The sequence below is a fragment of the Lontra canadensis genome, unplaced genomic scaffold (assembly GCF_010015895.1).
Source record: "Lontra canadensis isolate GAN:19392208 unplaced genomic scaffold, GSC_riverotter_1.0 scaffold92, whole genome shotgun sequence".
NCBI classification, from domain to species: Eukaryota; Metazoa; Chordata; class Mammalia; order Carnivora; family Mustelidae; genus Lontra; species Lontra canadensis.
The window spans coordinates 6143490-6161261 of NW_022631086.1; the positions used below are offsets into that span (position 1 = coordinate 6143490).

At 48.3% G+C, this 17772-nt stretch overlaps 1 protein-coding gene across 7 annotated transcripts in view; it reads left to right on the forward strand.

Moving 5' to 3' along the window:
- Nucleotides 1-17451, forward strand: part of ARID1B (AT-rich interaction domain 1B) — a 429044-nt gene extending 411593 nt beyond the window's left edge. For all 7 annotated transcript variants that reach the window (XM_032836429.1, XM_032836425.1, XM_032836428.1 and 4 more), the window contains 5 exons: nucleotides 5649-5799; nucleotides 8366-8462; nucleotides 10102-10885; nucleotides 12906-13036; nucleotides 15377-17451. In XM_032836429.1, coding sequence (XP_032692320.1) covers nucleotides 5649-5799; nucleotides 8366-8462; nucleotides 10102-10885; nucleotides 12906-13036; nucleotides 15377-17101 — 2888 coding nt within the window. In that variant the 3' untranslated portion in view covers nucleotides 17102-17451. The remainder of the gene's footprint in view (nucleotides 1-5648; nucleotides 5800-8365; nucleotides 8463-10101; nucleotides 10886-12905; nucleotides 13037-15376) is intronic.
- The last annotated feature ends 321 nt before the right edge of the window (nucleotides 17452-17772 follow it).

The following is a 17772-nucleotide window of genomic DNA, read 5'->3' on the forward strand; positions in this document are numbered from 1 at the left end:
CCAAATCAGAGTCAAACCACAGATCTGTAATTAAATATGGCCGTTGGTGCGAGAAGGGACCCCAACACAAAAGTGCAGGGCTATGAGGTGGGAGTGGTGGGGGTGGTGGGGGTGGTGGGGGGGAGGGAAATCCCATGAGAAAGGGTGGGTGGGGGGCTTTGAGGAGGTGTCGGTTATCCGTGGCCACCTGAGGAGTGAGGGGTCAGTCAGAGAAGCGCAGGGAGTTGGGGGTGGCTCGAGGCAGGAGCGAGCTTGGCATGTTTGAGGAGGTGGAAGTCATCTGGGGTGTAGTGAGCTGGGCCTGGGGGATGGGGGGGGCGGGGCGTGCAGCCTGAGCGCATCAGGACGACTGGGACCAGAACATTGCAGCCTTTATGGGCGTGTGGATGAGTTTGGACTTTTACCCTAGCTGAAAGATGTTCTGCAGGAAGTAACGCAGCTAGGTTTTTGTTAAAACAATAACTGGTGGGGCGCCTGGGTGGCTCAGTGGGTCAGGCGCCTGCCTTCCACTCAGGTCATGATCTCAGGGTCCTGGGATGGAGCCCTGCATTGGGCTCTCTGCTCAGCGGGGAGCCTGCTTCTCCCTCTACCTCCCCCCACCCAGTCATGCTTTCTCTAGCTCTCTCTCTCTCTCAAATAAATAAATAAAATCGTATAAATAAATAAATAAATAAGTGGAGAATGTGTTGGAGGGACCCCGTGAGGGGCCCCGGGGAGAGATGATGGGGTGGAGTCAGATCCCAGCAGCGAAAGAGAGAAGTGGACATACTCGCCGGGTGTTCTGGATGGTGAAGGCACAGGCCCCACTGGCTGGTCTGAACGTGGAGGTCCCAGGGGATGAACCAAGTGATACCGACTGGGCGGGTGAGGACATTACCACCTTGGAGATGCACGACTAGGAAGCAGAGGCTCACTGTTCACACCTGTGCTGGGGACAGGAGGGACAGGAGGGAGAGGAAGGAGAGAGGGAAGGCCCAAGGTGACTTTGGGATGCATTGAGGTGGTAGGTGGTGGAGGGTGTCCATCTGCAGCCCAGCCAGAGCGTTGGGATTAGGAATCATTTTAAAGAACTAAGCAGAGAAGTGGGACGGAGCACTGTGGCTCGGATGGGACCGCAGAGACTGTGCGAGAGCTCCGACCGATGTTAGCCAACACCCAGCGGGGTGTTTCCTGTTATGCTGCTCAGTCCCAGGTCTTCACCGGGCACCGAAATGTAGCATCTAAGCCTCTCAGCCTCGGCCCTTTGAGTGCCTCCCCAGCCACGTGCACTCCAAGTGGGGGTTGGCACTCTTCCAAGTGCAGCTGGGCTGTGAAATTGAGGCGTGATGTGAATATCATTGAAAAAAAATACAGAAAAGTAGTGAATACAATTTTTACAGAAGTACTTCTTCAGGGATTCCTTAAACGATAGTACTTCTGTTCGATTTAGATGTTTGGGGTGTGCGAATTTCTTGATATCTTGTCTTAAGTAGAGAGAAACACAAAGCCAGGATTTTCCCAAGTATTATGGAGCAGTGAAAAATAAAAATGAATAATTTAAGGATTTTAAATATTAGGTGTGTGTCATTTAATAAATAAGATTACATTTAATATCTATTTTTTCTGTGCCATTTCAGATCTCTGTTATGCTGAGTAAGATAATCTCTAATTTTTCCTTTTCAAAAAGCTTCAGAGCTGGCCTCTTCAAAGTAAATATCCTGCCGAACATGCGGTACATCCATAAGCTTGGGAATTCACAAGCCTTGTAAATGTTGGAGGTAGCTGTTTTTCTTAGTGGTATGAGAGACGAGAAAGAACATTTTGTTAGTGCTGATGGTGGTTGTGTCACCTTTTTAGACTCTGAAAATATGACAGTAACATGGGAAAAATAATTAGTATTGTTTGGAACCTGGCTTCAAGAGATAGGTGATATCCTGTCCAGTCTCCTATCTGTATGCTAGATTGGACAGAGGGAGTTGCTTTGCTTTTTTTCTGCGCACCTACGGTCTTTCTTATTATGAAAATAAACGGGGTTGGGGGCATGATTATGGATCACGTGTTAGGCGCTAGCTAGCTGTATAATGAGTTTGCATCAACCGTGTACAGTGGCTCAGAGGGGGGACCTTCTCACATGTCCCCAGGATGCTTTAGCTCACCTGCTACCTCACAGTGCCTCTATGTTTAGCACCAAATTAAAGCAGAAAAACAGAAAACCCACAAGATACAGATTTTTGTGTAGCCCCCGCCCCTGTTATAATAAAGTTTTACATTCCTCAGTTCGCGTTATTCTGTCCGTGAACTTGGTGGTTCTCTGGTTTTTCATGTAATGACCAGCATTGGGGGAAACCATGTTCTCTGTTGCTGTTGCTGCCACTGGGCTGCAGTGCGGTGACACGGCCAGTGGCAGAGCCTGTCTGAGCCTCGGTGCCCAGAGCAGCCTCAGCCCACCTGCCCCCCTGCCCCACCAACTTCCTAAAGTCATTACCAACCAAAGGATCGGCTACTGGCTTTCAAGTGAACAGTGAATATTTATATATTGTGTATCTAAACAGTGTATTTTAAATACTCGTTAATATCTTTACACATAATCCTACTTTTATTTTGAGAAGGAGAGAAAGGGCGGGCAGAGGCTTGGAGAGAGGAAAAGAGAGAATCCCAAGCAGGCTCCACGCCCAGCACAGAGCCCAACTTGGGACTCGATCTCACAACCCTGAGATCATGACCCAAGCTGAAACCAAGAGTCGGATGCTTAACCAGCTGAGCCACCCAGGCACCCCACCTACTTTTTCTCTTTCTTTTTCTTTTTTTTAAATTTTATTTTAAAGATTTTATTTATTTATTTGAGACAGAGATAGCCCAAGCAGTGGGGAGGGGCAAAGGGAGAAACAGACTCCCCCTAGAGTGGGGAGCCAAAGGCAGGATTCAATCATGACCTGAGCAAAAGTCAGATGCTTAACCTGCTGAGCCACCCAGATGCCCCTACTTGTCCTTTTCAGTGCTCTAATACTGAAGGAGTTGTTTCATAATATTTTGCTATTGTAAAAAATGATGCAGTGGTTATGGAATGAAGCAGCTGTTTTTTTCACACCTGCAATTGTGTTTCTATGAAATAGATTCCTAGAATAACCGAGTCATGGGATATGAACTTCTACCTTACTGAGTATCTTCTACTACATAACAAAGTACCACCCAAAGTGGTTTTCCACTTTGCCGGCACCCCATAGGTCAACGCTGGTCACATGACCATGCGCAAACTCATTGTGGGAGGAGACTTCATAGGCTATAAATACCCTTGGGGAGGGGTCACCAAAATAATAGCCCTCACATAACAGGTATTGACAAAAGTTAGACCAAGTTAATACTCTTCACATGAGCATGTCACAGTGTGTGGACCCTCCTCCCCTACCAGCAATGACCAGTATCGGTCCTCTTCATATTTAATTCAGAGAGGGGAAGTCTCATAATTGTTTTAACTTGGATTTCTTTCCCTTTTTTTTAAGATTTTATTTATTTATTTGACAGAGACAGTGAGGAGAGGTATTCAAGCAGGAGGAATGGGAGAGGGAGAAGCAGGCTTCCTGCTGAGCAGGGAGCCCAATGCGGGGCTTGACCTGGGACCATGACCTAAGCCGAAGGCAGACGCTTAACGACTGAGCCACCTAGGCACCCCCTTGAATTCTTTAATTATTAGTGAAGTCACACATCTTTTCATACACTGATTAGCTACATATTTTTCTTTTCTTCTGAATGTCCATTTATTTGCCTATTTTTTTTTTAATCTGATGGTTTTCTCTACTGGCTTTTTAAGAATTTTTTATGTATCAAGGAATTAAGCTATTTAATTATCTCCTTTAATGTCTGTGTCCCTCTGTTTTTACATTTATAAAATGGAAAGTAACATCAGAACTTAATCTGCCACGTGTTGACTTGAGCTTGAGTAAGAAAATACGGGAAAGCCCAGCGTATCCCACCGCTGTTAGACGTCGTTATGTGCGCTCTCCTCCAGCTGAACAAACTCTCAGCTCACCAAAGTTTAATCAGCTTTTGCTTCGTGTAACGTAAAAGTAACCTTCCTAAGATGAAGAAAGGTAGCAGGACTGTATATCAATTAAGATTTGCATTAAAATGTTTAATTTTCCTACAGGCTAGTTTCTGGGCTCGACCCAATATCCTTCAGGCTCTAAGCTGATGCTCATTTGCATATTTGACCTAATTGCCACTCTGCGCCCTGGTAGAAACACTTGCATTTCATCCATTCTTGAATTATTCTTAATTCCCTAGTGGTTTTCTTTACCCTGATTTTGCAGTGAGTCGGTAGGTAGGTATTCATGTTAAGTTTTTTGTTTTTTTGTTTTTACTTTTTTCCCCTGGAATGGAAAGGAACTAGCTTTATTCATACAGTTGACCCTTGAACAACATGGGTTCAAACTGCACGAGGCTGCTTATACACAGAGTGTTTTCAATAAATAGATGTACGCTATTGTAAGTGTATTTTCTCTTACAACTTTCTTAACATTTTCTTTTCTTCAGCTTACTGAAGAGTACCGTATATGATTCATGTAACGTGCAATATGTGTGCTATTTTTTTTTTTAAGATTTTCTTTATTTATTTGAGAGAGTGTGTGTGTGAGCAGGGAAAGGGAGAAGCAGATGCCCCTGCTGAGTGGGGAGCCCGATGCAGGGCTCGATCCCAGGACCCTGAGATCACGACCTGAGCCAAAGGCAGAGGCTTAACTGAGGAGCCACCCAGGCGCCCCTCCACTGTATTGTGCGCGTTATCACTAAGGCTTCCAGGCAGCGGTAGCTTATGAGTAGTGAGGTTATGGGGGAGTCCAAAGTTACACGTGGGTTTTCACCTTCGTGGGGTCAGCACCCCTAGCACCTGTGTGAAGAGTCACCTGTACGTGTGTGTCCTCTCTTCCTCATGCCCACTGCATGAGGCGGCATGACCAACCTTATTTTATAGACAAGGAATGAAACTCGGAAGCTTGGCTGCCCCAAGAAAGGGCCTGTGTTTGTTTCCTACATTACTTCATAACAAGTTAGCATGACCTCAGCAGCCCAGAACAACATCCGTGTAGGATCCCACATTCCTGTGGGCTCTTGGCTTGGTGTTCCCCCTGGTGGACATCAGGGTGGCGGCCTGGACTCCATTTCTCTGCGGTGCAGGGTCCTCTCCTGAGCTCGCTCAGGTTGTGGGCAAATGTGGCTCCTTGCAGTTGTCGGACTGAGGTCTCGTTGTCTAGAGCTCTGTTGTCTGGGGGCCTTCACAGTGCTAGGGGCTGCCGCCCCTTCCTAACACGTGGCCCTCTCCACCACATGGCGGGTACCTGTCAGCTGGTTGGTGACTTTAGTTACATCTGTGAAATCCCTTTAGCCATATCATGTATGTGATCGTGGGAGCAACATTCCTGCCATATTGGTGGGTTCTACTCCCACTCAAGGGAAGGGGCTCTTACGAGGCCTGTACATGGGGTAAGGGATAGGGATCTTGGGTTCCATCTTGACTTCAGACCTCACACTCTTTGGTTTGTATTGTTGTCGGCCATATTAAGAGCAAGATAAATGTCCGCCATATTAAGGATTACAGAAACAACTGGAAAGGGCTGTTTGGGCCCCTTGGCTTTTGCAAATGCTTCATTTTCTATGTGTTCTTTAAAATGTTGCAGTGCCTGGAAGTAGTGAGCCCTTTATGACTCAAGGACAGATGCCCACTAGCAGTATGCAGGACATGTATAACCAAAGTCCCTCTGGAGCGATGTCCAGTCTGGGCATGGGGCAGCGGCAACAGTTTCCCTATGGAGCCGGTTACGATCGAAGGTGAGTGTTTTTTGAGGTGACCACGAGGTTTACTGGAACCTCTCCTCCCACACGCGTTTCTGAGCCCTGGTACCTGCTGACAACACATGGACCTGCTTTTTCTGCTGGGCTTGATACGGTTGGCGTCAGGGGGCTGCCTTCAGCAGCTGACCTCAGCAGGACCGCAGAGAAGGGCTCCTGAGAGCCAGGAGGCCCCACGCAGTGGTGGTCCTCCCAGCACCGGATACCCTCCTGATGCCACCACGGCCACCACACCTCCAGCTTCCTTGCACGGCTCCACAAACCCAGGGTTCACGGCCCCACCAAACCCCTCCCCACCTGCATTTCTTCCTTAGGGAAATGCTCGCACACTGGGGGCCACGCTGGGCTTCCCGCAACCCTGGGGTGACAGGGAGCTCTGGGAAGACTTCCCTCCCGGCCTTGGTTTTTCAGGTGTTTCCATTCTTCCCTGCAAACATTTTAAACAGAGAGACTACTTTGTTCCTTGAATAACATCTCTGAGGAAAGCCACGGCAGTCTTTTTTCCAGATACTTCTCAGGATGGTATCTGGACACTGAATAGCAAGTTGGGTTTCGGTGCTCATCCAGATTATTTTTACGGAGACAGAAGGACAGTCTTTGAAATGTGTCTGAGAGGTGACAGAAAACCAGCTCACGGTAGACTTCTGTGAAGAAGGCCCCTTAGCCCTGCCCCCGACTTAAATGCTGACTCTGAAAGCACCTTCCTTTGATGGTATGTTCTTTGCCTCCTTAATAGAGAAGTGCTCAGAAACAAAGTCTTTCACATAATATCTGTGATTTTTTAAAGAAAATGGAGGCATATGAGAAGGCTCTTCTAACTGTAGCCACAGACCCAAGCTCAGGGTAGGGATGGCCTCGGCTGCGTTCCTTCAGAAGCCGGTGGCGGGCGGTGGTCCTCACTTCCTCCTCACTTCTGCTCCCTACCCTGAGCCTCCTGCTGGCCTCCTGCTGGCCAAGGGCAGGCTCAAAGTCGTGAGAGCCGTGCGGAGATGTCCAGGGGTATAATGCAGCGGGGAAGAAAGTTTCTTTAATTACCAAACAAGCTCTTTCTGGCACCTAGTGCCTGAGATTGCAGAATCATCACAAGCTTAAAGTGATTTGGTTCTTTCTAGACTTAAGACTCTAGATTTCTCCTTCTTACCCTGGCTGTGGTGTGGGGAACTTGTATTAGTGATATCTGCATGAATCAGTTACCCATCAGGTTTAGTCTACTAGATTGGGGATTTTATTTAGATCTGTTTTTGAGGATCCAAGAGAAGCTCTTTTTTTTTTTTTTTTTTCCCGGCTGACAAGATGGGAAGAACACTTACCCTGGAACATATATTCTTAAAGGAGCCCTGGGAAGTACCCTGTTCTGTTTCTCCTAAAAGACCTTCTAGAACTAGTTTAAGTCATTTTGGCTCTGCCGCATTAGGGTTTACCTTGTTATGTTTTCTGAAAAGTGTTACTTGTTCAGCTTAAATTTTATCTGTGTTGGTTATATTTCTTTCCTCCTAATTAAGCTTCCTTCTAGCTATTAATGCCCTTAGCACACACTTCCTCTATATCTGTTTTCCCTCTGATGGTCTCAAAATCCATTCGTTTTCTTTCTTATTCTCATCCCTTGACCACTGTAGGAACATACTCAGTGCCAGTACCCTCTGTCTTACAGGATCCAGTCATTATACAAGTGGGATGGTCTCAAAATCCATTCGTTTTCTTTCTTATTCTCATCCCTTGACCACTGTAGGAACATACTCAGTGCCAGTACGCTCTCTCTTACAGGACCCAGTCAGTATACTAAGCCGATTTATCCCTTTAAACCTCACTTCTACTGCTCTGTCACACATACTGTTTTTATGGTATTCAGAGTTTCTCAGTGTAATGGGAGTTGGAAAATAAATGTTATTCATTCCCATTTTCAGATTTAATCTAGGAGTCCATTTAAATCATCCCTGTCACTCTTATAAGTCCTCTCTGTTACTCTTTCCTGTGGCCTTTTAGGGTCACAGGGCTTTAAAATTTTGAGTAGCTGTATTTTAACAATTATTAGCTAACTCAATATCATTTGGATTAAATGTGGAGTATGCTTTAAAAATATTGGACATTTTGTATTCATAATGAGAAATAAGTAAAGACATTTTCCACGATGAAAGGTCTGTGTTCTGGTACTCCCGCAATTCCTGTTTCATTCTGAGATTGTTTGTCTTGTCTCTGGCTCTCATTAATCCCTGCCCTCGCGGTGCCTCATGACGCTCGCGGCCCAGGGGCGCGTCGGCGGGTGGGCAGGGACTTTCCTCAAAGGCCCGGGTGCGGCCTGTCCGGCCGGGGCTCCTCTCACACCGACTAACCAGGAGACTGGCAGCATTCCCAAGATGGGTGTTGCCATCCCTGTGGCTAAAAGTTAACGTGCTGTTTTTGCTCACCGTGCCTCTGTTGGAAGGTGTGTGCAGTGAAGGAAAGACAAAACCAGGAAGCGTGCAGGATTTCCAGAAACGAGCTGTTGGTTTCTCTCTTGGCCCGAGGTCCTTTGACAATGTAGTGTTCTTTGAATGCCTCATTCTAGGCATGAACCTTATGGGCAGCAGTACCCAGGCCAAGGCCCTCCCTCAGGACAGCCGCCATATGGAGGACACCAGCCCGGCCTGTATCCGCAGCAGCCGGTGAGTTGGCGAGTGGACACACATCTCCGTGCTTTCGGTTTAAAACCCAAACTTGTGTTATTTCTGAAGAGTTTCAGGGAGGATAAGAAAAAGGAGTAGCATCAGGATCTCCTTGCTTATGCTAGAAAATAGTATTAGGATTTTGAAGTCAGCAAATTTTAAAAAGCTCTGGATGTATGGTATCCTGGAAGAAATGTAACGTGTTGTAGGAAGTAAAGGACATCCAGCCTTGTCAAGACTAACCAGTCTGAGTAACGAATATCATATATAACGAATATAGCATGTTCTGTTGTGTGTATTGTCTATCAAATGCCTTTTTTTAGAACAGAAATTTGTTCATGTTTTACAGACAATGTGTAGATAAAAACAACTTAAAATATCAAATACCAAGAATGAAAGTTAATCGGTTTTTTAAAAAATGAGATACTAACGACCACATATTTTGCCCACCAAGGATGGTTGATGCTGGTTTACACGGCCGTAGATCTTGAGTTGTATAAGATAACCTTACCGTTGTCACTACTGATGCAGAGAATTGCATGTCGTGCTGGGGCTGTTCAGATACAGAAATTTACTATTTCTTTTTTTTTTTTTAAGGTTTTATTTATTTGAGAGAGAGAGAGAGAGAGAGCGTGCATGTACGAGCAGGGGGAGGGGCAGAGGGAGAGGGGGAGGGAGAGGGAGGAAGCAGACTGCCCTGAGTGTGGAGCCCGATGCAGGGCTCAGTCCCACAACCCCGAGATCATGACCTGAGCTGCAATCAAAGAGTCAGACACTCAGCCGACTGAGCCACCCGGGCGCCCCAAGAATTTGCTATTTCTAAACAACTTTTCTGGTGTAAGACCTCTGGTAGCATAGAGGAGGTTTTAAACATTCAATTTGACTGGAGCATGTACATACAGTAAATTCTGTTACTAAACCAGGTGACCTTAAGCAATTTCCGAGGAAGGTAAAAGAGCACTAATTACCACATCAGCATCTTTCTCCCGTGCTGGTACCCGGGGGGTCCCCAGGGGGAGCCTAGTACACAGGCGACGCGGGCCCTGCCATCAGAGGCTGGGGCCGGCGGGGCTTTCGTTGGAAGTTGAGGTGGGGGCCAGGGACTGTAGGGTGTCAGGACAGCAGGTCCAGTCTGAGGAGCTGGCTGCTGTGTGGAGACACTTCCAAAAAGGTAGGCCTAAGGAATCTCTTGACTCCAGGAACCATGCAGGCTGGCCCTCGGGGAGCCCAGTCCATGCCAGTGCGAGTTCTCTTCCGACCTACTGAGGCCGTCTTCGTGTAGCTGCGAGCCCCCGGCCGGCATTGCCCATCCAGGGATCAGCAGAGCCTGTGCCCCACTGTACCGCAGCCCTAGGAAATACCAAGGCAGGGGCTACCAGGAAAAAGAGAGAGGAAGCCTTTCTTTCCCCAAGAAAATATCAAAGCACGGGCAAACTTCGGGAACCCTCTTCAGAGTACGTGCCACGGCCCTTATAATCCCGAGTGGGGGCCTAGATGGTTAGTCCCAGTTGTTTTGGGAGCTGCCCCTATTCATTTTGAAATGAGCATCCTGTCAGGTAATAACTGTTTTGCCTAATTTACGTGTGTGATTATACCTGTAAAAGCACATCAGTATGATTTGTCTTGGTGCGAATTTCAGAATTACAAACGCCATATGGACGGCATGTACGGGCCTCCAGCCAAGCGGCACGAGGGAGACGTGTACAACATGCAGTACGGCAGCCAGCAGCAGGAGCTGTACAACCAGTACGGGGGCTCCTACTCGGGCCCGGACAGGAGGCCCATGCAGGGCCAGTATCCATACCCCTACAACAGGGAGCGGATGCAGGGCCCGGCGCAGATGCAGCCGCACGCCATCCCGCCTCAGATGATGGGCGGCCCGATGCAGTCGTCCTCCAGCGAGGGGCCGCAGCAGAGCATGTGGGCGACGCGCAACGACCTGCCTTACCCCTACCAGAGCCGGCAGGGCCCCGGCGGCCCCGGCCAGGCGCCGCCCTACCCAGGCATGAACCGCACGGATGATATGATGGTACCTGATCAAAGGATCAACCACGAGAGCCAGTGGCCTTCTCACGTCAGCCAACGTCAGCCTTATATGTCCTCTCCCGCCTCCATGCAGCCCATCACGCGCCCGCCTCAGTCATCCTACCAGACGCCGCCGTCACTGCCAAACCACGTCTCCAGAGCCCCCAGCCCCGCCTCCTTCCAGCGCTCCCTGGAGAGCCGCATGTCCCCCAGCAAGTCTCCCTTTCTGCCCTCTCTGAAGATGCAGAAGGTCCTGCCCACCGTCCCCACGGCCCAGGTCACGGGGCCGCCCCCCCAGCCGCCCCCCATCCGAAGGGAGATCACCTTTCCCCCTGGCTCCGTCGAGGCATCACAGCCAGTCTTGAAACAAAGGCGAAAGATTACCTCAAAAGATATCGGTAAGCACCCCGGGCCTTGTCCTGAAACGGACCCCAGGTGTGATCTAGAACCGTAGTCATAGTTCAGATGCAGCTCCTGTCCATCTCCCGGGGATGAACGTCTTGGACCCACAGGCTGTCAGGACATGGGTCTGCAGAGCCCTGATCTGAGCAAAGAGACAGGGCCGGAGAGGAGCGTGAACTAAATGGGTATTTTTACACATGGGCGTTATTACTCGTGAGAGAGTAGAGCTCCAAGCGAGACCACGGGTCCTCAGTGACTGTGTTCAGTGCCACATGCTGAGCCGACAGACTGGGCCTTAACCAGTCACTTGGCCTCTGCAGTGAGCCTCCGCGGAGGCTGAGAGGCTAATGACACGCTCAGGTGGCCTGAGAAAACTTGAAGGCGAGCCCCTCTGTAATTCAGGGAACTCCAGACAGTGGGCTTCCCTGGGAAGAAGTCGAAGCCTGCGTATGATATGTGGATAAATATTAGTATGATACGCAGAATTTGATACAATGTGACGTGTAGACTTAACATAAGCCCTGTAGTGGGGGTAGATACGGGCCAAGGAACGATTTTGGTTGGATGCTGATGTTGTTTGCACATTCCCTCTGGGATGTTCTGAATACTAACCCCAGATCTGGGATATCTAGGAGTACACGCAGTTTTTTTGCATTCTTTTTGAAGTACTTGTAATGTAGCAAAGGAAATTACAGACCATGGTTATATATATAAAAAACTATTTTTTTCAAAAAACCTCAAAATCACTTGACTTGAAATCAGTTACTACAGTGAGTAGGATATCAAAGATATTAAAGGTTTCTTTTTCAACCCTTGGAATTAAGGACCTACACAGGCAGAGAGGCGGAAGGAAGTAAGGACTTGCAGAGAGGGGTGCTGGAGGTGAGGAGATACAGACACTGAGCACCGTTTATATGCAGAAATATATATGGAAAAATATGCACGTGTGTTTGTGTGTTTATGTGTGTGCATATGTTTAAATAAATAAACGTATTTAAATTTTTATAAAATTTCTTTGCACATGTTAGATCAGCGTTTGCCCTCAGCCTGGGTAAATTTATGTTCCTTATTTTAAAAAAGAAAGTTTGCTTTTTCTATTACAAAAGTATAGTATGCCTCTTAGAAAATATGGGAAGTAGATGAAATTACAGTAGAGGTGGACACCCACGGTCCCCTCCAGCGCGTGCGACTGCTGCCGGTGTCCAGTGTGGGCTGTTGTTCTGGTGAGTTCTGATTGCCCGGGCCTGCTCCCACGAGGTGCTTCTGCCAGTTTGCTGAGACGGAAATCCCAGACATATAATGGGCCTCTTCTAGCCGCATCTTATGGCAAATCTTGCAAATGTTTGATCGCATCCTTGTGTCTTCTTCAGTAACGGGAAGGGGGAAGAGAAGAGTACAGCCCTTCTGTTTCCCATCCCCTGGCTCAGACCAAGCTGTTGAAAAATCTGAACCTTCCCCGTGCTAATAATTGTCAACAGCATGTTCTGAGGGCAGGAGCCCAGAGAGAAGGGGACAGAAAGGGAATACCAAGACTGTCTATCCCAGAATGCGCTGTTTGTGAGTTGAATTTTGCCTGTTTTCTGCGTATTTGCCAGCCTTCCGAGGATGCCGCCCGGAGACAGTTGTGAATCGAGCGGGCAAAAGAAGACAAACGCCATTTTTTGGTTTGACTCAGTTATTAACACTTCGCTGCGTCATCACCGAGTCTCTTAGGGGCCAAAGGAAACCAGTCAGGGCTGAGAAAGGGCCGTGGTGCTCAGCACCACCCCTCGAGAAGCGCTTTTGGCTCCTGTTTAACCAACAAAGCCAAGGGATCTTAAACAGCGGGAAGTGTCTTAGGAAGCCGTCAGCTCCATTTAAAATCTGGAAACGATCATGTTTAGCCATGCCTCAGGACATTTGTTTGAAATCCATATTTAACTCAACACTTGACTTTTTTCTTATTCTTGTGTTATTTTCCTTCCTTTCCTGCACAGACCTGATATTAATTATACCTCATTCTTTCCCCCGTTTTAGTTACTCCTGAGGCCTGGCGTGTGATGATGTCCCTTAAGTCAGGTCTTCTGGCTGAAAGTACTTGGGCTCTGGACACTATTAACATTCTCCTATATGATGACAGCACTGTCGCTACCTTCAGTCTCTCCCAGGTAAGCCGGCACCCGGCCCGCCAGGGGCCCAGGGAGCAGAGGAACGTTGAGGCGTGCGCAGCGCGGGAGCGAATGTCAGGGGTGATCACATCCATCGGGCATGGCTGCCCTTGTAGTTGTTACAGACGTAGAGCTGTCTGAGAGTTAGTCGGGAGCGATAACTCGTTTCAGGCTCCGGTATAAATACACACATCCTTCCGTTTCTCACTAGAAAACTGTCCCAATGTGCATGTGTGCGTGCGTGCGTGTGTGTGTGTGTGTGTGTAGAACAGATAGTAAAAGGAAGTTGCTGTTGAGAAGGAATGTCAGCAACCGGCGGAGGTAACTGAAATACAACATTGAGCCGGGCCCGTGGTCAGTGTTGGGTATGCGGGAGCTGGGGATGGGAAATACCCTCCTTTCCAGGGCAACCGAACTGCTTTCTTCCTTTTTTTTTTCTTAAGATTTTATTTATTTATTTGACAGAGATCCCAAGAAGGCAGAGAGGCAGACAGAGAGGAGGAAGCAGGCTCCCCACTGAGCAGAGAGCCTGATGTGGGGCTCGATCCCAGGACCCTGGGATCATGACCCGAGCCGAAGGCAGAGGCTTTAACCCACTGAGCCACCCAGGCGCCTGAGCTTTCTTTTAGTTAGAAAGAAACGTTATGGTATAGAAAATGTACATAGGAGAGAGAGGTAGAGAGACCCGTTTAATGAACCCCCCCATATCCCCATCATCCAGCTGAGATACTGTGACCTCATGGCCAGACTTGGTTCTCTGTCTGTTTCCTTCCTTGCTGCCTCTCTCCACCTTATTTTGGAGCAGTCATTGGAAAGCCTCCTGCTTGTGTAATAAAGCTTCAAGCTCTCCTTTGTTCGGCATTTGGCTTCAAGTGGCCCCCCGCGTAATTGCTAGAGGAGAGAGGGGAGCAGAGCGTTAGGGAAAATGCCCGAGAGTCCACTGAGCTGCAAACTTTTAAAGAAATATTTAGAAACAAAAATGAAGAGAGGTAATTCTCCCTGCTGCGTATGAACAATTCTCCGCTTTGGGTGAAAAAAGCCAAAACATCTAATTACCTTGCTTCTGCTGAAATCGGACCAGAATCTTCCACTTTGTCTTTCTTCTCACATTTAAGTCCTCATTATAGCCCTGAAAGGCAATTTTTCACTTGATAGGACGTGTATTAATAAGGTTATAAACATCGTGTGAAGCCCATTGTAACAGAAAATACTAAAAACCGTGTAGTGCCTTTTCTAGAATGCCTGCCTTCTGTCCTTATGTGAGCAGAGTTAGCGCGGGTGTTGCTCACACATTTTCATACCAGAATCGCTTTGGTAACTTGCCGCTTTCCCTGCCCTGGGATAAAAGTTAACTTTAAGTCAGGGGACAGACACCCAAATCTTCACGTGAAAAATTGTGCCTTCATCCCCTAAAAGCAAGTCCTTTAAGGTCCTACTTGATTGGCCCCTTACTTCCTAATAGTCGTTCACAGCCACTTTCAGGAAACCGATAGCAGGATATGAAAATACGATTGATTTCCGAAACACCTATCGTTAAAGAATCCTCCAGTCCCTCCTTATCCTCCGTCATCCCTACGTGTGGTGGCGTGGGCCCTGGGGGAGGGGCGCTGGGCAGTTGCTAATCATGGACTGTGTTGGCGTTCTCAGTGCAGACTTGCAAGGAGACGAAACGGGTTCTCGGGTGGCTTTTGTCTTTCAGCGGGAGTTGTGATAGCTGAAATGTAAAAGTGCATTCTATGAGACACTCTAATTCATTTATTAGGGGCTAAATTGATTTGTTTTTAATTTTCTGTGTTTATGAGCTACTCCATTGCTGAAATTATCTTCTCCCAAAGATATATGGGGAATGTAAATTAGATTAACCTATGGCACCTAAGACAAAAATAACCATAAAATCCTAGGAATAAAAACCGTACAAATCCAGGCAAGCCAGTCGCAGACAAATAGTGGAGGAGAACAGACTCGCTTTGGGTGAATGAGTCTAAGTTCACGTTCCCGCTCTTCTCGTGTGGAGTGCAGTGTATCTCAGTCAGAACAAAAGACAAAAGGCAAAGAACTTGATAATCTTAAAAAGAAGAAAATACCGGGGAAGTTTCCATATTGACGGAGTAGGAAAGTCAGCAGGAAGGGAAAACACGGTGCACGTTGATTTAGTTAACAACGTAAAAGTCAGGAAGCGGCTCTGAGATGTAGTTTCTCTCTCTGGGCCTAACCAAAACGGAATCAAAACTTGAGAAAATCACCCTAAAGCCGCATCAGTAGCTCTCAGGATTGCTGCCCTTCTCCACCCTGTCCGAGGTTATGACGTTGTACCCGTTCTTGTTCTTGTCCCCTCTCTAGTTGTCCGGATTTCTCGAACTTTTAGTAGAGTACTTTAGGAAATGCCTAATTGACATTTTTGGGATTCTTATGGAATATGAGGTGGGCGACCCCAGCCAAAAAGCACTTGACCACAATGCGGTGAAGAGGGACGACAGCCAGTCGTGGGCCGACGATTCTGGGAAAGAGGAGGAAGATGCCGAGTGTGTCGATGAGGAGGAGGACGAGGAGGAGGACGAGGAGGACGACAGTGGGAAGACAGAGACGGAGGAGAAGAGCGGCGTGGCTCTGGCCTCTCCCAACGCTCCCGCAGATGCCAAGGAGAAGCCCAGGCAAGCGAGTAAGTTCGACAAGCTGCCGATAAAGATAGTCAAGAAGAACAACCTGTTCGTGGTCGACCGGTCCGACAAGCTGGGCCGCGTGCAGGAGTTCAACAGCGGACTTCTGCACTGGCAGCTCGGCGGGGGGGACACCACCGAGCACATCCAGACTCACTTTGAGAGCAAGATGGAAATCCCTCCTCGGCGGCGTCCGCCGCCCCCCGTGAGCTCCACGGGCAGGAAGAAAGAGCAGGAAGGCAGAGGCGAGGCTGACGAGCAGCAGGAGAAGAGCATCATCGCGACCATCGACGACGTCCTGTCCGCTCGGCCGGGGGCGCTGCCGGAAGACGCGCACCCCGGTACCCAGACCGAGAGCAGCAAGTTCCCCTTCGGGATCCACCAAGCCAAAAGTCACCGGAACATCAAGCTGCTGGAGGACGAGCCACGGAGCCGAGACGAGACTCCTCTCTGCACCATCGCGCACTGGCAGGATTCTCTGGCCAAGCGCTGTATCTGTGTGTCGAATATTGTCCGTAGCTTGTCTTTTGTGCCTGGCAACGACGCCGAAATGTCCAAACATCCAGGCTTGGTGCTGATCCTGGGGAAGCTGATCCTTCTTCACCACGAGCATCCGGAGAGAAAACGAGCGCCGCAGACCTACGAGAAAGAGGAAGACGAGGACAAGGGGGTGGTCTGCAGCAAGGATGAGTGGTGGTGGGACTGCCTGGAGGTCTTAAGGGATAACACGTTGGTCACGTTGGCCAACATTTCCGGGCAGCTAGACTTGTCTGCTTACACAGAAAGCATCTGCTTGCCGATTTTGGATGGCTTGCTGCACTGGATGGTTTGCCCGTCGGCAGAGGCACAAGACCCCTTTCCCACGGTGGGACCCAACTCTGTCCTGTCGCCTCAGAGACTCGTGCTGGAGACCCTCTGCAAACTCAGCATCCAGGACAATAACGTGGACCTGATCTTGGCCACGCCTCCGTTTAGTCGTCAGGAGAAATTCTATGCTACGTTAGTTAGGTACGTGGGAGATCGCAAAAACCCAGTCTGTCGAGAGATGTCCATGGCGCTCTTATCGAACCTGGCCCAAGGGGACGCGCTGGCAGCACGGGCAATAGCTGTGCAGAAAGGGAGCATTGGAAACTTGATAAGCTTCCTAGAGGACGGGGTCACCATGGCCCAGTACCAGCAGAGCCAGCACAGCCTCCTGCACATGCAGCCCCCGCCTCTAGAACCACCGAGCGTGGACATGATGTGCAGGGCGGCCAAGGCTCTGCTGGCCATGGCCAGGGTGGACGAGAACCGCTCGGAGTTCCTCCTGCACGAGGGCCGGTTGCTGGACATCTCGATATCTGCCGTCCTGAACTCTCTGGTCGCGTCTGTCATCTGTGACGTACTGTTTCAGATCGGGCAGTTATGACACCCGTGAGAAGGCAGCATGTGTGCGTGAAGACTGGAGGCTCCCGTGTAACTGGCTGTTTTCTGTTCTTGTTTATCCAGCGTAGGAAGAAGGAAAAGAAAAGCTCTGCTCCTCTGCCCCATTCACTATTTACCAATTGGGAATTAAAGAAATAATTCGAACAGTTATGAAATTAATATTTGCTGTCTGTGTGTATAAGTACCTCCTTTTGGGGTTTTTTATTTTGGTTTTTTTTGTTTTTTTTTTTAACCAAAGTTGCTGTCTAGTGCATTCAAAGGTCACTTTTTGTTTTTCACAGATTTTCTTTTTAATGTTCTTTTCCATGTTGTATTGCATATTTTTTTTTCCTTTTTTTTGGGGGGAAGCAAATTGACTTTAACGAAAAAAAAAGTGGCAAAAGATGCTAAGGATGAGAAAATTTCACCACACTGAGGCAAAAAGGTGAAAAATTATCAACTTCCTAGGCATGTTATTCTTCAGATGATGGAAAAAACAAACTGTATCCCATCGCCCAAAGCTCTGTGCAATAGAAACTTCTAGAGATGTAGGGATAGGGGCTCAAGGAGGTGTGTCAGTCAGTAGTCAGACTATGAAATGATACTGGTTTCTCCACAGGAAAATGGTTACATTAGGCTAGGAGCAAAAACAATTTTTTTTTTTAAGTTAAGAAT